This window comes from Poecilia reticulata, chromosome 6 (genome assembly GCF_904066995.2).
Source record: "Poecilia reticulata chromosome 6, P_reticulata-male-v2, whole genome shotgun sequence".
Classification (NCBI taxonomy): Eukaryota; Metazoa; Chordata; class Actinopteri; order Cyprinodontiformes; family Poeciliidae; genus Poecilia; species Poecilia reticulata.
In genome coordinates this window covers 6,392,118-6,410,849 of record NC_088835.1, presented here as the reverse complement: position 1 = coordinate 6,410,849, position 18,732 = coordinate 6,392,118, and the positions used below count along the sequence as shown (strand labels likewise).

At 38.3% G+C, this 18,732-nt stretch overlaps 4 protein-coding genes across 7 annotated transcripts; 1 reads left to right on the top strand and 3 right to left on the bottom strand.

Moving 5' to 3' along the window:
• Positions 1-125: 125 nt before the first annotated feature.
• samm50 (SAMM50 sorting and assembly machinery component) lies at positions 126-7,026 on the bottom strand. Its single transcript, XM_008410768.3, has 15 exons — positions 6,246-7,026; positions 5,124-5,234; positions 4,793-4,894; positions 4,607-4,694; positions 4,061-4,167; positions 3,798-3,928; positions 3,327-3,414; positions 2,899-3,027; positions 2,584-2,655; positions 2,397-2,483; positions 1,688-1,758; positions 1,498-1,565; positions 1,270-1,416; positions 1,038-1,179; positions 126-258 (listed from the first exon to the last, which is right to left on the bottom strand). The coding sequence occupies exons 1-15, from the start codon at positions 6,264-6,266 to the stop codon at positions 213-215; spliced, it is 1,410 nt and encodes a 469-aa protein (XP_008408990.2). The 5' UTR covers positions 6,267-7,026; the 3' UTR covers positions 126-212.
• Positions 7,027-7,509: 483 nt separating this feature from the next.
• On the bottom strand, positions 7,510-10,004 carry LOC103465700 (EF-hand calcium-binding domain-containing protein 10-like). Its single transcript, XM_008410769.3, has 4 exons — positions 9,850-10,004; positions 8,774-8,938; positions 7,853-7,943; positions 7,510-7,761 (listed from the first exon to the last, which is right to left on the bottom strand). The coding sequence occupies exons 1-4, from the start codon at positions 9,950-9,952 to the stop codon at positions 7,716-7,718; spliced, it is 405 nt and encodes a 134-aa protein (XP_008408991.1). The 5' UTR covers positions 9,953-10,004; the 3' UTR covers positions 7,510-7,715.
• On the top strand, positions 9,995-18,008 carry tdg.2 (thymine DNA glycosylase, tandem duplicate 2). 3 transcript variants are annotated; one of them, XM_081607740.1, is made up of 10 exons: positions 9,995-10,081; positions 14,159-14,508; positions 14,642-14,841; positions 14,947-15,016; positions 15,660-15,795; positions 16,052-16,134; positions 16,697-16,791; positions 16,881-17,052; positions 17,155-17,293; positions 17,658-18,008. In XM_081607740.1, the coding sequence occupies exons 2-9, from the start codon at positions 14,196-14,198 to the stop codon at positions 17,247-17,249; spliced, it is 1,164 nt and encodes a 387-aa protein (XP_081463866.1). In that variant the 5' UTR covers positions 9,995-10,081; positions 14,159-14,195; the 3' UTR covers positions 17,250-17,293; positions 17,658-18,008. The 3 variants fall into 3 exon arrangements, with proteins under 3 accessions (XP_081463866.1, XP_008408994.1, XP_008408993.1); XM_008410772.2 differs by lacking the exon at positions 9,995-10,081 and adding an exon at positions 12,754-12,876; XM_008410771.3 differs by lacking the exon at positions 9,995-10,081 and adding an exon at positions 12,767-13,174.
• On the bottom strand, positions 10,314-13,739 carry uqcc6 (ubiquinol-cytochrome c reductase complex assembly factor 6). Of its 2 annotated transcripts, none has more exons than XM_008410775.3 (3): positions 13,601-13,739; positions 11,359-11,484; positions 10,314-10,884 (listed from the first exon to the last, which is right to left on the bottom strand). In XM_008410775.3, exons 2-3 carry the CDS (start codon positions 11,464-11,466, stop codon positions 10,765-10,767), a joined length of 228 nt encoding a protein of 75 aa, XP_008408997.1. In that variant the 5' UTR covers positions 11,467-11,484; positions 13,601-13,739; the 3' UTR covers positions 10,314-10,764. The 2 variants fall into 2 exon arrangements, with proteins under 2 accessions (XP_008408997.1, XP_008408996.1); XM_008410774.3 differs by lacking the exon at positions 13,601-13,739 and adding an exon at positions 12,111-12,265.
• Positions 18,009-18,732: the final 724 nt, after the last annotated feature.

Here is an 18,732-nt window from a genome sequence, read left to right as displayed (position 1 = left end):
AGAGATTGACTCTTAAGTTTATGATGAATCTAACAGAGGTAAAGCAGCTTTACACACTGATCTGCCCTCATTTCTTCTCATTCCACAGCAAAATGTTTTTTTAAAAAAAGCTTCACAAACTGAAGTCAGATGAGACAATTTTATTGAACTAAGTTTTTCCAACAATACTGTACAAACAAACTTTCAACACAATCGACAAAAGTTTAGTATCTTCACAAGAACCTAATTCCTGCTCCGAACTGGACCCCGTCGCATATCCTGCAAGGAAAACAGAGAACATTTCTGAGACCTAAATCAAAGCAAGTAAAAAAAAAACCTCTCAAATGTTTTACTTACTGTATACAAAAAAATATATTTTATTGTAGAAACAGAATCTTACACTGATTAGATTGTTTTTAAAACCTAACCTTACATAAATATCTTTTTAAATTAAATAGGTTGCTTTTTGAGGTGGAAACTTGGTGAATTCAGCTCAGAGGAGGAGCTATGTATTGAAGGCGGGGCTAGGTCCACCAGGGCGTTCTGCACAGCTGAATGGTTGCCACGGGAGATTAAAGGATTTCTCAAACATTTATGAAGAAATCAAAGCAACACTCCAGGTATAATTTTGATGAGGGAATAACATTATAACATGACATTATAACAACATTATAATAATAACATTATAACATGGTCAAAAGTCGATTTTTGAGCTTTCCATCAAGGCTGCCCTTTTAAATTTATCTTAAAGCTGTTTATGCACTCCTTATTAGGCATTCTAAAATATTTGTTCCACTCTGTCTGTAAGGAGAAAACAGAAAATTTATAATAATAATAAAGATAAAGTTTTCAAAATTACTATTTATTATTTTGCGTTATAATTTTATTATTTTTATTACTTTTTCCTATGATCATATCTGACATTTGGAAGCCCTTTAAAATCTGCATGGTAACCGATCTGAACAACACATTATTGAAAGGAACTAATAATCGGATTAATTTTAGTGAGGCTTTTTTCTCATAACCATAAAAACAACACAAAGGTCTAAAGCGGCTACCTGTCTCCACTTTGGACTCCCATGGGAATGCAGTAGTTCAGTTCCACCCTGGCAATGTTCCCCAAACGCAGCACGATGCCCAGCCCATAGGACCAGCGGATGCATTCTGCCAGTTTCTTCAAATGTGCCTGAGGCCCTTCGCCTTGACGGAAACAAAACACGGGATCTCAGTCGAACGGGGAGGAAAAAAAAGAACAGATGGCTGCGTGAGCTCCGGCTTTTTTCGCCTCACCGTAGTTGAGATTACAAAGGTTTCCGGCGTTAAGGAAGAAATGGGTTCTGAAGAGATCGCCGAAACCGCCTCGGCCCGGTCTGAAGGGTAGAGGCGTGTAGAGGTGGAGGCCTCCCGCCCAGTAGGCTTCACCTCCCAGGAAATCACCTGATGCCAGTAAAATCAGTAACAACGGCTTTAGAGTAGAACATCAAATTTCAACTTTGCTGATAAACGTCTTTGTCTTACCGTCGCTTTGTGGGCCCATGCTGTACATACTAAATCCCCTGATGCTGGTCGGGCCACCGAGGTAGAACCTACAAGTTAGCAAAGATACAGTGAGGTGTTTTTTGGTTGTTTTTTTTACAAAATATCCTGATGGAAATTTGAAGTACTCTCTCCACATAGTAATTTCTCTAAATATTGTTCTTTTATGTACCTGTCTGCAATGCATGTTGACTTATCACCAATGGGTAGAAGCAGGCCTCCCCACAATGAGGCAGAAATAACCTGAATGAAACAAAAAACTGTTAAGAACTGTTGTGCATTGAAACCACATGATAAAAGTTCATTGTAGGGCTGCAACTTTTGATTATTCTAATCGTATTAACATTTTCTATCTGTAGATCTGAGAGTCGTCTGAATAACAATGGAATAGAAGGCCGTGCTTTCTGAGTGTGGGCCCCAACGGGAGCAAATGTAAAGAAGACCCAGAATTCAGCCCTGAGGCACGCTACAAGAAATACACATAAAAGTTCCAGGAAATCAAAGAGCAAAAACAAAAAAGTTTTTAATTAAATACTAACAGCTTCTATCAATTTAATGATTTAACGAGGTTGTGATGTTGTGATGTTGATAACTTACAGGCGGCTATTTTTAATAAGATTCAATAAGCTTTAAAATTTAATTGATTTGATTTAATAAAAGTTGTCAGTGATTCTTGCTATTAACTCAGGCTTATCTTTGAGTTGACATTTTTATGATGATGTAAAACAGTTGAGTGTAGCAGCAAAGAAAAAACAACAACAAACAAAATCTGTCAGTGGAGCGTAACATTTTTCACACACCAAACATTCAAACCCGCCTCAAACTGTGTTTTGGATGATGATCTTTGATTAGTGGATGAGGAGTTCAACCATAAATCTCACCGAATCCAAAATGAGAGTTCTGTTGAGTTGAACCTCAAAGTCCTCCTTCAGGAACCTGGCGTCGCCCCCAGTGTAACCAGCCAATTCCTGCACAAACACAAAACGTCGGCGTTACAAACGAGATCTGTCGCATTGTCGTCACTTGGCAATAAGCAGCCAAACAAAAATGTTCCAGTGGAGATCAAACCTGATGAATCTTCAGTAATCCGCCTTTCCTCGGGAGGATGGAGGAATTTCTGGTATCGATGACCATAGCGTGCTGGAAAACAAGATGACAGGTGCTAACAATATTCAATTTGCTTTTTATTCTCAGAAATGTCATTGTCTCCCGCTGGACAACAACAACTAAATAAGCCAGTTAAAATTTCTTCATTAGAAGAAGCTGGTTTATAACCTTTGCTAACCATTTTGCAACCAATTCTTTTTTTTTTTGGAACCAAACACCAATTTTTGACCACATACTATAACTTTGTGGTGTAAAAAAAAAAAAAACGACAAATACCGAAAGGGAAGACTTGAGAGAATGGCCGCTCTCCTCTCGGATGGCGAACGAGGCCGTCTGACCCAGAGAGCCCAGCTCTCTCCACACAGCCTCCCACTTCAGGGTTTGGCTGGTCTTCCACAAAGGAAACTGCATGTGGTATATGTGAAACAACTTTTGAGTTAGTAGAGATCTGCAATAATAAATTATCATACAACATTACCCCATGAGGCTGTTTTCTTTTTTTTTAAACTATACCACAGTAAGTTCTGAATGAAAGGCTTATGTCAGGCTAGTAAAAACTGGCACAAGACATTACTTTAGAAGCTGATTGTTTCTCAAAACCTGAGCTCAACCAGATCCAAACAAACACACACAAAAAAACAAAAAGAGACAGCATTTATAATGGCGCAAAATGTGACAAAAAGGCACTTAAGAGAAGCGCTTACGCTAAGTTCTGTAGAGATGCCTCGATCCGTCTCTCTTAGCGAGCTCCACGGAAACTGACCTGTAACTTTGTACGCGTTGACAGAGATGCTGAAAGGGAAAAGGAAAGAGGAGATGTTACGGTTTTAAATTTGGTGGAACTTTTAATCTGCATCTATGGTTTAAAGTCCTTCTAATCAGATTGCGGAGCAGGGCTGCTCTGTGAGGCGGGAGCTTGGAAACTGCAGCTCCGAGGAGGAGCTTTGTCCTTGAAGGCGGGCCTACGTCCACCCAGGCATTTCTCAGACATGCAATAAATAATCAAAGCAACACTCCAGGTATGTTTTTGTTGAGGGAATAAATTATAACATGACGTTAATTTCAAAAGAGTAAAATTTACATGATACTGTCCCTTTAAGTTTTCGTATGTACTTATCAAATTAGATTGACCTCCAAACTATTTTTGTTTTCTAAAAGCTGATCCCATATCTTACTTGCGCTCAAACTGTCCTGGTTGGGGTTTGAAGAAGGAGACTCCGTACGACGTCTCTTTGGTGCCGTAGGAGAACTGGAATGTCAGCTTTTCTGCCCGACCTAACAAATTTGGTAATTTTACTCCGAGTACCTGAAACGACGGAAAGTAAAAACCAGGAAGCGACTTATTTTAATAAAACCTGATGTTATGAATTATATGTAACAATATATAACTAAGACAACATCTAATAAGATAATAATAATAAAAAATTTTAACACTAACCATGCTCCCTTCATTGTTTCCGACCATAGTGTTATAGCTGCCTGTCAAACGCCTGAGCTCAGTGACCTCAAAGGTCACGTCAAGGCCATTAGGAAGGGCGTCTTCACCTGGAGGCAAAACAAAACAAGAGGGATGCACTGATTTGACAATTTGGGTCGATAACAATATCCGATATTGATATTGCTGTCACAGCCAATAACAATATTGTACACAAATTATGAATATATATATATTTCACAACACTACCGAAATTTGGGAAAAACAACCACACCACTGACTTCGTCACAGTTTCTCTGCTTCAGTTAAACAGTAACTGCATTTAATAATATTCAAAATTACTGACATTTATTGATGCACCTTTACTGAACAAACAGTGGCTAAAAATAGTAAAAATAATAGACATTCTGGAGGGACAAACATCAGTCGATACCGATACTGGTGCCGATATATCGCGCGTCCCGATAAAACAAGCTAAGAACATACGAACTCTGCTCATGTGCCGGAAAACGAAACTCCTCCAAATAAAAATGAGGCGGCAGACGGTACCTCGCGAAGTGTCGATGACGACCTCCACCTTTCTGAAGATACCGAGACGCAGCAGCTTCTGTCGCGCTTCGTGAGACCTCCGCATTACCTGCGTCACAAATTCAAGCGTGTTGATGCCAGCGACTGCTCCAAACACGTATCCACTGAACAAGCAACAAATAGTGCGGTGTGATGAGGCGGACGTACGTCAATCAGGTTTTTTGCCCTGAACACTTCGGCAATTTCATAACTCAAAAAGTCATCCTCTGTTCTTCCAAGTCCATCAAAGGTGACTTGCTGGACAACAACCTGAAAAAAAAGCCCCAAACAAACAGGAGAAACACAGTCTAAAATGTCATGAAAACAAAATTCAACAGAGCAAATGACGAAACAAAAGATCAACGGAAGTCATTCATACAGAGTACTACATGGTCATATAGCAACAAATCCACCCTTAGGGCAAACAGAGTAACAATGAGATAGGGTTACAATATCTTGAGATATTGCTGCCTAAAATTAAAAATAATAATATTCTCACGTTTTTGTTTTCAAGAACTTCTTGCTTTGGCTCCTGTTCAATCTCCAGAGCTTCGACGTCGTCCGCTTGGACACCTAACTCTGGCCCCTGCATGGGCAGAGGGTCCAGGCTCTATGGAAACAAAATATGTGGAAAACAATTAAAATCACTGAAAGCACACATAGTGTTTTACCAAACTTATATGTTAAATATCTAAAAACAAACATATTTAATCAGATGTTGGTTCTTAGTAAAAAAAAAAAAAAAAAACAACATGAGGAGGAGTAACACCAGAAACAAAAACAAACGTCACATGGCAACACAAGCAACAGACATAAAAGCCCTCTTGTTAATGTTTTTAGAGCAACACTGTGTGCATAAGACTGACATGACACCTGGCATTAACATGAATTTTCCGACATGTCAGAGAAAGCTGCATGGAGAATAATAGCTGGGAATAATGGCTAAAACTTAGAATATTCTTCACAGTATGGAATAGAAAACTTACATAAGTGTGTTTTTTTCTAACATGTCCATGTGTCATTGTAATAAATACACTGTAAACAATATTATTTCAAGTGTAATAACCAATATGCTACAATATATTGGCTGCAGTAGGAACAGCTTGCTGTTCTGTTTCCAATAGCATTATACATGGTTATACAAGCTTAATAATGCAATGAGGAGTAATGGAGAATATGATTAAAGAGTATAGGGCAACAAAAACAATGAGTCAGGAAACCACTTTTACATGTCAATGATAAATGCATCTTTTTAGTGAAATATTTCCCAGATTTTCTGGTCAGAAATGTTCAAACAGTGTTGTAGGTATGAGTATAATCTGCTTTTATGGCTTCAGCAACACTACAGACACACCAGCATCATTACAGATTGGAGTCAAACCGTGAACGGTCCCTTATCCTTGTGTTTAACATGAATTCGTTGAGATTAAACCGTTCCTAGCTTGAATTAATAGCACCATGCTATAAAAGAGTGGCATGCTGAGCCCAGTTAGAGCCTTGCTGGGTGAACTGTGTTGGGCCTTTGCTTCCAGTCCAGAAGGCGCTCTGACAGATAACTCCCACTAAATGCTCAGAGAGGTCAAAGTCCTAGCTAACACAATCCCGGCGGACTCTTCCTTACCCTGGCATGGACGGTGCCCATGCTGAGCTCCGCTGGGCGCTGTCCCGAAAACTACTGGAGAAACTTTGAGCGGAAAATGACAAACTACTTTAACCTACAAGTAACCGAGAAGAAGCGAGGAGCCTCCGTATAAGGAGGCGGCCATGTCACTTCCTGGACACGCCCCTTCCGGGGAGCGTTCAATAGCGCAACGCTGAAACGGGTTCCTTTCGCTGTAAGTCTTTGGATGCAGACTGTATATTGCTTTATTCAAATACATTGTAAAGTGTAATACCAGGAAAATATATATTTTAATGTGTTTAACAGGGCCTGCTAGTTTTGAATGATACCTAAGCATGAGTGCTTTATATTTGGCATTCAAGATTATGTTTTTTAAATTATGCAACATTTTAACAATAATTCAAACCCAAAGACATGGAAGCCTATTTTCGCCTGCTTGGAGGTGTGGGAACATTTACTCAGTTAGATTTACTTGACTAAAAACTACTTTTAGAATTTTTTAAAAATAAAACGTTATTTTTACTTTTATTTTAGCAATATTAATGTGAGGTATCACTTTTCTTCCTTGAGTAAAATTTCACAATACTCTTCCCACCGTGAGTTGTTTTACTGAATGAAGATGATGTTGACCAAAAATGTATGAGACACACATAGTTCATGTTAAAATGAGGTATTTTGTTCGTCCACAAACTTTGTTATTTTAATGCTATTTTAAATCAACTAAACCTTTTGCGCCATTTGGAGATCAAGAAGATACAGTGAACACAATATACAGTCATTGAAAGTACTTTGTTTTATTTTATTTTTTTTAATTTAGTAAGATGATATGATCAGTTACTCAATACTTACATCAAGTTTTTACGAAATACTTTTTTCCTCACTTGAGTTATTTCTTGGATGGCTTCTTTTCACTTTTGCTTGAGTAGACATATGTTGGAAGTAATGCTATAATTCTACTCTTAACTACAAAACAATTTTTGTATACTCATACACACCTCATAATTATAATGTAATTACGACACTTCATCCTAAAATGAAGTGTCGTATTACCAAGATAGGTAATACTGAGAAAGCAGAGTCATAAATTCTTAAATATTCTCTTATATTAATGAGGTCCCTGTTCTTTGTGTGCTGTAAATCGGTAAAAATAAAAATTAGCAGCCATAAAGTAAAATATGGCTAATACAAAAACACGGTTATTGTGTGAAAAATACATTAAATTAAGTAAAACTTGAGGCTTATTGGAGAGACTTTTTGACAAGAGTGCATGCTAGTATATTTATTCAAATTTATAATATAAAAAAAAATAAAAATTGAACCAGAATAAGCTCAATTCAGCAGGGAATTTCTGCATTTTCCGCAGGCTTAGCAACGTCACGATTTCTACCTGAAGCAAAACAAATAATATCTCTATGACCATAACATGGAATAAAATAACAGCCGTTGCAGAGGAAGGAGAAAAAAAAACTTTCACAATTTTGCATATGTTGCTGAGTCTCTCATCAGAACTTCCATCCTAAAAAAAAAAAAAAAAAGATGAACTCGCTGAACAATTCATAACAAAACATACTATGTCATACATAGCAGACTCAGCAAGCTGCACTTACGCTTCGGCTTTAAAACTTTCATGGGATATTTTGTCTTGCGCTCTGCCCTCAGGGTTAGGGTTGATGTCTTTTATGCCGAGCATGGTCAGAGCTGCGGGGAGAAATAGCTTTGCAAATAGCAGGCCGAGTTTTGGATGATATTCACATTGAAACACTGTAAATTACAGTATTGACAGGAATAACATTACCTTTGCAAAAATGTGATTAATATATCAAAAGTGACCTTGTTGAGATCATCAACAATATGACCTGTACAAATAAATTGTGGCATATGTTCCCAAACTTTCCCCTGCCGCCGCCCCGCAAGCAGCATTAGTTTAGTGAAGGAACTAAACCAACAGGCAATGCAAAATGTGTACAGAAACATCAGCTTTTAGAATGTTCTTTTAACTTACTTTTATTCACTCATTAATAATTACTACACTCTTTTAGAACATAGGCAGCCTTACACTTTCCGATTCTAGTTTTTCATGAGTTCTGAGCTGGGCTCCTGGTCGGCTCCTTCTGTCTATTTCTTGTCAGAAACTTGTCCATTTTGCGTTTGCTAGCACAGCTGTGCTAGCTTGAGGAGCAAAGCAGCTCCTCAAGCTGTCAGAAAGATGGCTGCCAGTCAAGTTAAATTATTTTAACTTATAATAATGATTATAGATTTTATGATAAAAAAAAAAAAAGTATCATAATTTGTTTTGATAAATTCTCTCCAACATTTTGAGGCCCCCTCTATTACTTCCTGGTGACCACGCCTGTAATACTGGAGTTATAGGAGTGTTTGGATCTTATTAGAATGTTAAAACTAAGCTTATTCTTTCACAGCTTCAAGCGTTTGTGGTTTTAAGAACCTTAAAAGAAAAAGTTTGTTCTCGGAAAATAGGTATGCTACAGTTTTAAGACTTCCTGAAAGTGACCAGCAGCACCACTCACCCTGCTTGTACTGTGCAAAACTGATATACTTCTGGTTAGCGGGATCCATTATCCCGTAGAGGGCAGTCAGGTTGGAGTTGTCAAACAGATTTGGCCCTCTCATTCCACTTTCCCGGGAAACCTTCAGCAGCTCCAGCTGCTCAATGAGAAACTCCTTGGGGTTCTCTGAATGACACAGTCACCGAACACGACAAAGGCAAAAACTTACACACGAAAAAGAAATAAGTAATGAAAATGAGTCATTTAAGAAAATGAAATGCAAAAAGGGCAAAAGAGGAGCTTGCAGCAGGATCAAAGCTATCAAGATATTCAGACTAAAATATTTTAACTACAGTGACAACAAAGCAATTTTTGGCTTTAAATTATTTGTAGGAACTGTTGTTTTTACAAGGTGGAAATGGTGGACCAACAATAATATTTTTCTTACACACATGCCATTTGTTTTTGGGGTAAATATTTCCAACAGATCCACCTTTACCTTACATTTTGTTGTATCCACCAACAAACATCTGGAATAATGCTGGATGTTTGATAGGCTCATGTGGCTTGGTGTAAAAATAGGATCAGTTTTGTTCTTCCTTTGGGTTATTTTGAATTCCAAACTTGCAGGACGACTTTTTTTTAAATGGTTGTTGGATCTTACATCAAAACAAAGCTTGTCATAACTTTTAGAAAATCTGAATTAGACTAAATTCTGCTTTATAAACGTGCTTAGAAAATCCACACTGCATTTATCTTTATGCATTGTGTAAATACTCATTTAGCCCTGATGACTACAACGGCAAAGATAACTGACAGAAACTTGTCTTTTTAGAGTTTAAAGACTTAGCTTTTGAACTTAATTCAGTGTGAGTTTAATAAGACAAATAAGCTCAACGAACATCTCTACAAAGTACATTTTTAAAAAGTGAATAGCTAATTAACATTAAAACATTTGATTGCAGCAGGATCAAAGTGACGATGACGTTAAGTATAATTTAAACAAACCGTAAATCAGCAGCTGTGGAAAAGAAATCGTGCTAATGACGCTCACGAGAGACGGATATTGCACGTTTGAGGAAGAAATAAACTCTAACCGGGTCTGTAAAACAGGAGCATGCTGGTCATGTTGTCCATGAGCTCAAAAATCTTGTGTTGCTCGAGATATTCTTTTGCGTCTCTCTCTCTCTCGGTCGACATTTTTCCTCTTTTCTGTTGAATCGGGTTGCTATGATACCACAGGCCAGAAGCGCGCGCACGGAAACGGTAAAACCCACTGCGCGTTAACCCTGACTCCGTCAACAAGAAAGAAAGAAAGAAAGGAGGCAGGTCTGTAAATATGTATCAATGTTTTTCTGCTTCTTTTCTACACTAAAAATATAAATTTTATTCATACTGACAACATGCTTCGAATTCATGTCTTAGAGGCTTAAAAAGACGACGTTCGTCTTCCACAAAAAAAGTTAAAAATGCTCAAATAATGTATATGTCGCTTAATTTCACCATAGCGCAATATTTATATATCAGAATTTGTAAGATTGATAACAAGATACTGCCAGCATTCCAGTTTGACACTTTTATTATTTATATATTTCACTGTCTAGCTGGAAACCACGGCGGTAATGGGCATAACATGTATTAATAAAACATTCTAATATTATTCAACTCTTTTCATTACTTCTCTAAAATAAGCAACATTTAAAATGGACAAAACGGTCATCAAAATAATTATGCTCATGACAATAATTCAGAGAAAGCCAAGTGTGATTGAGACTGATTCTTATAAATGGATTAAACTGCAGTCAAATGAAAGAAGGCTGGAGGTAATAATGATGCGATTTCATGGTTCTGTTCTCCAGGTCTCTTTTGGCTCAGTTTCATTCAGACATGAAGATTTATTGTCTGTGTACAACATAAGGCGAAAGACCAACATATCCTTTTCAGTTGTTTCAGAAGAGATTCTGTCCCAAGGAACATAGTAGTATTTCTTCTAAAAGAAACATATTTCCCCGTCAGTCTACATTTTGTCCTTCTTTAAGCCTCTGAAAGGCAGCAGCAGCTTCTTCTCTAGCTTTGTAACCGTGTAGTTCTGTCCGAAGCTCTCCGGGTTTTGGTGGGCTTTCTGGTATACTCTGAAACACAAAACAAAAACTGAGCAATCTTGGTCTGAGCGCCACACTTACAGTCATAGTCAAAACGAATGTTGGTATTATACGATGAAAACGTTTTCAGACATATTCTGGGAACTTCTTTTGTTTTGCAACATCAGTGAATTTCACCAAATTGTTAGCTGATTGCTAAAATGGTGTCTTCAGACATAAGCGTGCGTGCGTGTGTTTGAGCTTGTGTGTGGTGATGAGAAAAAAAATGCACAGCACATTTTCACTTAAATTTTTTTTTAATGTTTTTTTTTTATTGTATGTTGTACAATCAATCCACATTGAAAAAAGACAGCTAGAATAAGTCAAATAAATATTATTTAAGAATTATTTTGACATTCTTATTGATGAGGACTGTTTCTAAACTTCTTAACAGAAAGTTTCAAATGAAAGAAAAGGAAAAAAAAAGAGCTTATACAGCGACAATGGATTCAAGCTGCTTCTTACCAGATCAGGAAGGTAGTACTGATGGACGACCTGTGCTCCTGCAAACATGGCCAGAACACTGGCCCCCAACATCCGGATGTAACGGGGCCACGACACACCAGCTGGCATCTCTTACGGAGTGATAGCCTGTAGAAGAGATGATTGGTCAAATTAATAGTGGGGGGAAAAAAATAACCCATAATAAACACTTTCTGCTGTCTGTTGATGCCTAGCTTAGTTTGGCACATTTTTCTGATCTCCTCCAAAAGTTCCAGAGAAGGGTTTTGTTTTAGTACCCAGCATACAAAACAAGTCACAGTGCAATGTCATGTCATTTTCTTATGATTGCTCTTAGAGGACACCGTTTATTACATTTGTCTGAATGCAGAACATTTTATTCCCACACCTTGATGACCACACCATCAGTGTGGGGATGGTGAGTTCAGCTCTTCCACATAACATTTATCAGTAATTTTTTTTTGACATACCAATTTTATTTTTGTTTTGTCTTTTCTGTAGTACTCTATACTTGGTTTTTAAACTGAAGTATGAACATTACCTGAAAAAGCCATATTCTAAAAATGTTTCAATATTCCAGCTTAACAGTTTTTTTTTTTTTGACAGTATCTGTATCCAAAATGTTGGTTACATACATGTGGCGCAGGAAGAGAGGTTACGAAGTCCGAGTAAACTAATTTAAATTAGCCCTGACAAAACAGCAGTATGCTAAGACATACTTAAAGGAACAGGAAGCGGTGCCTTTGCATCCTTACCTTATTTATTACATCAAAAAATAGGTGCTATGTAGAGTTTTTTCTAACCATTTTAAACCACAGTATCTGTCATTGAGACACAAGCAGCACACAGGTCGTGTTTAGCTAACAATTAAACGATCTATGAGTGGTGACATCTCACTCTGCATATATTTATGGATGACGCGGTCTCCCAGGGCACTTAGTCAAGTTGCCCCTGAAGTTTCCAGATTGAAAGTAAAAGAAAATGTACCACACCGACGTGAAATCCATATATTAAAACATATTTCACCTAATGCTGTCCCGAAGCAAGAGGACAGAGATAAATTGTTCACCAAATGCAACGATTTAGATTGAGTTACTGGTTTAAACTCAAAGTGATGATCTTGAAAAATAAAAAATCTTTTCTTTCAACTTTCTTCTATGCTATTTATTTGCGTTGTTGTACGCATTGAAAGCAACGTTTATCGCCGCCTAGCGACATACTACGTTCTTGGCTTTACAGTCAGCTGTATTGTTTTTCAACATTTTAATTACTAAATAATATATACCACTTTAATGGAACGTATTGTACGTAAATGTAATTTCACAATTATTCAGAATAATAATAATAAAAGCATATTAACAAACACAGAATTCTACTCTTGAGGTATACATTATGAGCACTAGGTGGCGGTAGAACGTCAATTAAACCAGATAGAGAAGAAAATGTTGAGCGTTTAAATGGTCTTTGTTTTGCGGCGGCTTCGTTTCCGTATGTTAACCTTTATCAGAAAATGTACGACAGGTATGTTCCTACACTCCAGTACGTATTTGGTTCGCTAATGTACAGCTCGGCCCACAATTTCAATACACCTGTATATAATTCCTTATAGCTGTTAGCAATATTAGCTCTTTCATCCCTTTAGTAACGATGATTCTTCTTTGTGTGTTAATCGGAGGCATTATTTTGTAACCCTAAGTGTGTCGGTGAGTTTTAGCAGTAGTATAATATTACATTAAATGTACTGAAATAAGTCAACAGTTAATATGGAGGAAAAGCAGTTTACAGCATTGACGGTTCCCACGGATTATTTTCAGCAGTGGTGAGTTGATGTTGGAGCTGACCGACTGACTGGGGGAACTTCTCATCTTATCTCCCCTCACACACTCATTTTCATGCATGATGGAGAAAATTACAAGACAGGTGATCAGACTGTGCATTCAGGCTTCTTTTTGACTGGTCGCAACATAGCTGGTAATCACATTAACTTGTCAGAAATGATAAACTCAAACGTGCTTTGAAAAGTTTGTTTCGTATTGATGGGCGGGTGGTTAAAGCTGTTAAAACTATCGCATGTAAAGCAGCACACTTGAGAGGAATTGACTTCTCATCTGTTACGTAGATGGAAATATAAACACACATACGTATGCTCAAAACACGGAAGAAGAGACGCAGTGCCTTGCAAAAAAAAAAAGCGTAAACATCTGAAAAGTGCGGTGTGCATTTATATTCAGACCCCAACTCTTACCAGCCTCTGCAGAAAACGACATCTACACAGCATGATACCACCTCCACCACGTGTTACCATGGAGATGGTCTGTTGAGTGTGTTGAGCAGTAGTTTTTCTCTAAACATGGCATTTTCCATGTAGCTAGAGTCACAGAACGGTTGTATTTACACATGGATCACATGACACAGCTGGACTTCATTTACTGATTGACTTCATGAAGTAATTAGTCGGCACAATGTTTTATTTGGGCAGCATAAATGGGGCAAAATACTTGCTACACTACATATTTTTTATTTGTATAAAGAAAAAGTGTTGAATATTTTTGTAAGGCACTGTATATTGCATTCTTCCTTAAATGAGCTGCACACAGTGGCAAATATAATCCACAAAGTGATGTACGTCAGTGCATGGTTGTTTGTAAGTATTGTGTCTTGTGGAACTGTGTGGATTTACTTTTTTCTCTCACTCACACTGTTTACCATTAGACATGACAGTTTTCCTTGCCATTCGTCCTATTCTGTGTGTGTGTTTGCTCTCCTCATTTATTATTATTATTATTATCTACCGTCTCTCTAGGTACCAGGCCAATCAGCAGCACCCTGAGGCCCAACACATGATGTCGTATCACAGCCTGGGCCATTACGCCGACGGCTACATGGAGGAGCCCGTCATGGCGGAGCTGTCTGTCCACAGGGAACCATTGGAAAACCAGGAGCCCTTTTACCACAGCTACCCTCCGGCCTCCGGTCATTACCAGGAGCAGATTGGCCAGCCGAGCTTCAGCGAGCATCCGCAGCATCTACAGCATCTGCAGCATCTACAGCATCTACAGCACCCGCAGCACCTGCAGCCCCCGCAGCAGACTGAGCACCAGCACATGATCCAGCAGCGGGAACCTGACCTTCAACCTCACGCTCCTCCTCCAGGTAGATCGACTTCGTTTGAACATCCCGATGTTTGCCTCTTACTGAAACGAACCACAAACGAAGCAGAAATGAGATGTTGTGTGGTGCGTTTTTGTTTTGTTTTTTTTTGTTCAGTCTCTTTTCTCTGTTCCAGCCGTGACACCGGTAAAGAAGAAAAGAGGCCGACCGGCTAAGCAGCAGGTGGTGGATAAAGAGGTGAAGGAGGAAATGGATGAAGTGGAAGCTGCCAAAAAGGCCAAACGGGTTCTGAACCGCTTCAACGGCATGAGCGTGGCTGAAGTTATGGCGAAGACACTCCCTGACGTCCTAGCCTACAATCTTGACATTTTAATAGTGAGTGTTGTCTTTTTTCTTTTTTTTTTATGGATTCTGCAACAGTTGATAAAAAAAATAATAATATTTTGCTGCTACAGTAACCCCCTTTATGTTTCTTCTCAGATTGGAATCAACCCAGGACTATTATCAGCCTACAAAGGACGCCATTATCCGAACCCAGGGAACCATTTTTGTATGTTGAAGTTCTGTCTCAGTGCTGCCTACAAGCCGAACACCAGTGTAGGGCTGTTATTTGAAATGCTTACTTTTGCCAAGGCTTTTCTGAAAGTGATGCAATGTGCATCCAGCCATCAACAACCTTAAATAAAATGAACAAAAAATACAAAATAATCTTTTAATACTATACAGTGATCATGTCATTTAAACATCCACAAATAGCTGTTAAATACAGAAAATGCCAACCAGGAGTACATTTTTTCCTGTTGTTCTGGCGCCCCGTCTAGGGTGGCACCCCTATGCGTCGCACACTCAATTTCTGCGCAACTGTTGCACTGTTGTTTTTTTCAAGGTATCAGAGTAAAGGGGATTTAATAATTAATCATGAAATGTTCTAGAATTGTATTTACTTCCCTCAACTTCACAATTACATGCTGCTCTGTTGGTTTATTCTAAAACAAAATCCTTAAATACATTAAAGTTTGTGTTTGTAATTTGACAAAATTGAGGAGAAAAAAAAGGTTTTACTGGGTGTGAATATTTCCACGTGGTTTATCTGGCAACACTGTTAAATCTGTTTTAGTTGCTCTAACAATTTTTTTCTTTTTCAGCCTGTTTGCAGATCTAGCGAACAATAAATGTGTTTTGTTTTTCCGCAGGGAAATGTCTGTTTCTGTCTGGTCTGACCGAACAGCAGCTCAACTACATGCACGACCAGAGCCTGCCTGAGAAATACAGCATCGGCTTCACCAACATGGTGGAGAGGACCACACCAGGCAGCAAGGACCTGTCCAGGTACAAACCATCTGGCCATGTGATGTCATTTCAACTCTGAGGGGGAACTCTTAGATTGTGTTAATGTTGATGTTCTATCAAAACATCAATATAAGATGCTTGCTTTAGAGAGAGAACAGGAGTGGGGCGAGAACGCACCCATGAGGGACTCCAGTGCTGATGGGTCCTAGTTTAAAAAACATCATTTAGATGCCTCTTTTTTTTTTTTTTTTAATAATTTGTCTTGTTTTTTCTGACATCGTTTTCTGTTTGCCAGTAAGGAAATCCGGGAGGGAGGTCGACAGCTGCTCGAAAAGCTACAGAAGTACAAGCCGCTAATCGCCGCTTTTAATGGCAAAGGTAAAAAGAAGCGAACCCGTTGAAGCTATAAGATATCCTACGAATGCAGACACAGACTGCCGCGTCTCTATTGCAAACGTGATCAAAACTTTGTCAGTGTTCAGCTAATGTCAAAGAAATACTCCGCAGTTGCAAGTGTTTCTGTTAAATGAGAAACACAATTAAAATCTCACGTGATTAAATTTGCTCATGTGATGAGTCGTTAAAAAACATGACTCATCATCACATCATCAACCTTGCACTGACTTCCTGTCGATTTCTTCTTCATGCTTTGCTCCAGTGTCAACATTTGGTTGTGACTTGTGTGATGCAAAAAAATAGTTTCTGTTGCAGTTTTGTGAAATAATCAAAATTTGATTCAGCCAAAATATAAATGACCTCATCCTAGTGCCGAAACTTTTTTTATCAAAAAACAAGATTTTTTTCAAAATTGCCCTGTTTCCATTAAGCGAAACGAATTTCGAAATGTCAGATTGCACTATTATATGGTCAATGGAAACGCAGATACTGTCAATCAGCAATAATTTTCTTCTACTTTCTTTTTGTTTATTTATTTTTTTAGGGATTTATGAAATATTTTGCAAAGAAATCTTTGGTGTAAAGGGCAAGAATCTGGAGTTCGGCCTGCAGCCTTACAAAATCCCAGACACTGAAACGGTACGTGTCGAGCAGAACGCATTTTAATATCGAACCGTTCTCCCGGTACCCTGCAGGATCTACACGGCATTTATCCTCTGTACCCTCAGGTGTGCTTCCTGATGCCGTCGTCAAGCCCCCGCTGTGCCCAGTTCCCCCGCGCTCAAGACAAGGTGCATTTCTACATAAAGCTGAAGGAACTGCGTGACCAGATGAAAGGTCTGACGCCCAACGGGGAGGTGCTGGAGACGCAGTACTCTTTCGACCTGCAGCTGGCAAAAGGTATGTTGTACCATGTCTTTGGGCACCAAATGAAATGTAGCGTTTTGCAATTTTATTTTATTTTTTTCTGAAAAACTCTTAACTGACGTGTTTGTGCTGCAGAGGACGCTAAAAGGATGGCAATCAAAGAAGAGCAAGTGGATCCAGAATATGAAAGCTGTAGTGGGCTTCATGATGGGGTGAGGCAGAGCAGCTGAGACAGAGGAGAGGAGGAACACAGGCCAACTACTGTAGCACTCAGGTATGGTGTAGCTGTAGGAAAAGACTGGTATTCTGAGCAAGTTTACCTTGTGTGATGGTGTGTAGTATAGACTTTAAATCGCATCGATCAATGTAACTGTGTTAAATTTAACAAAATGTCACCAAAAAGTTGCATTTAGCACATATAATGCTATGCTAACCTAGGCTGGTCACTGCCTTCCTACACAATTCTCATCTCCCTTCACTGAATTTAAGAGTCCATGCCTCTAGGAAGAAATTGTACATTATCTCATTAAATTAGCTGTACTCCAATAGTTATAATTGATCACTTCTGAATGAGTTGTAAGAAAACAAAAATATTACAGATTTATATGTGCATTGCGTAACTTTTTTTTCTTCCACAGAAATAGTCCATATACACCAATCAGAAGACAGAATGGCACAGTCGGCGTTGTAAGCTGAAAAATATTTCTTACCTGAACTAGTCGCAAGGTAAATCAGCCTGGAAACGAAAGAAGACTGTGTTGCACCCACGGAACTGCCACGAAGAAACCTCAGCTATTTTTCTAACAGTCTGGTATCTGTTTTTATGGTATTTTTTATCACTATTTATTGCATCATGTAAATTTGTTTCAAGTGAATTATTTTCTATTTTGATACAGTCGTATCTTATGATTTATCTGCTGTATACATAGATTATTGAGTTATGTCTTTGATTTGTAAGCACGGCTTTATTAAATCTCGTCTAAAGGTGACCTGCTCAGTGTGTGTTTTTAAATAGTTTCTGACCTATGTTTAAGAAGACTCACTTACGGTGCTTAAATCAATTCAAATACATTGGATTTCAAAGGGGGAAATTGATTGGGTAATGTTTAAAAACTAAAGGATGGTACATCATGTGATGTCATTTAAACGTATCAGCTTTAAGAGGGGTGAATTCAAAGACCTTGCAGTCCTCTGAGATCATTTCAAGATACCAAGGTCGTTTTTTGACCAGGTGAGGTCAGCAGAGATCTGTGCTACAGCAATTTTAATGTTTTTGCACCGGTGGTGATGTTGAAAGGTTTTTTTTCTCACTGTAGTGGAAAAAACTTGAAAAATGCACTAAATACAATTTAAATAGAAAATATTTGACAATGTTACAGATACAAGCCAACATGAAAATAAAACTTAAGTATTTTTTGATTTCGACAAATGTTGCGTCAAATTCGAATTTATTGACAGACTTATAACAATACAAGACTGAAATTAAAGCTCCAAATCATAATTGTTTTTAAAGACAATTAAGGAAACTCTAAAGTCAGTTTTCAATCGTCGTGTCTTTTAAGTGAACGTTTTACTATCGCTGCATTTAACGTGGCCCTTTAAATACTACTATCGGCCAATCGCAGACAATCTCGCGGTGTTTAAAAGTCGAGCGGCTCACACCAACTCCATAATAGGTGTGGTGTGGCTGCGTTCTTTGGGATTTCTGGTGTT

What these genes read in the sequence shown, in the direction of transcription:
- samm50 (XM_008410768.3), bottom strand. Translation starts at nt 6,266, where the DNA reads ATGGGCACCGTCCATGCCAGG. An exon ending in GGGCAAAAAACCTGATTGAC is followed by an intron (nt 4,695 to 4,792) that starts GTACGTCCGCCT and finishes TTTGTGACGCAG; the next exon opens with GTAATGCGGAGGTCTCACGA. An exon ending in TCAACATGCATTGCAGACAG is followed by an intron (nt 1,566 to 1,687) that starts GTACATAAAAGA and finishes GCTAACTTGTAG; the next exon opens with GTTCTACCTCGGTGGCCCGA.
- LOC103465700 (XM_008410769.3), bottom strand. Translation starts at nt 9,952, where the DNA reads ATGTCGACCGAGAGAGAGAGAGACGCAAAAGAATATCTCGAGCAACAC. An exon ending in GCTCCTGTTTTACAGACCCG is followed by an intron (nt 8,939 to 9,849) that starts GTTAGAGTTTAT and finishes TGTGTCATTCAG; the next exon opens with AGAACCCCAAGGAGTTTCTC. An exon ending in GAAAGTTTTAAAGCCGAAGC is followed by an intron (nt 7,762 to 7,852) that starts GTAAGTGCAGCT and finishes TTTTTTTTTTAG; the next exon opens with GATGGAAGTTCTGATGAGAG.
- uqcc6 (XM_008410775.3), bottom strand. Translation starts at nt 11,466, where the DNA reads ATGCCAGCTGGTGTGTCGTGGCCCCGTTACATCCGGATGTTGGGGGCC. An exon ending in AGTACTACCTTCCTGATCTG is followed by an intron (nt 10,885 to 11,358) that starts GTAAGAAGCAGC and finishes TTTGTGTTTCAG; the next exon opens with AGTATACCAGAAAGCCCACC.
- tdg.2 (XM_008410771.3), top strand. Translation starts at nt 13,119, where the DNA reads ATGGAGGAAAAGCAGTTTACAGCATTGACGGTTCCCACGGATTATTTT. An exon ending in GAACCCAGGGAACCATTTTT is followed by an intron (nt 15,017 to 15,659) that starts GTATGTTGAAGT and finishes GTTTTTCCGCAG; the next exon opens with GGAAATGTCTGTTTCTGTCT. An exon ending in AAATCCCAGACACTGAAACG is followed by an intron (nt 16,792 to 16,880) that starts GTACGTGTCGAG and finishes CTGTACCCTCAG; the next exon opens with GTGTGCTTCCTGATGCCGTC.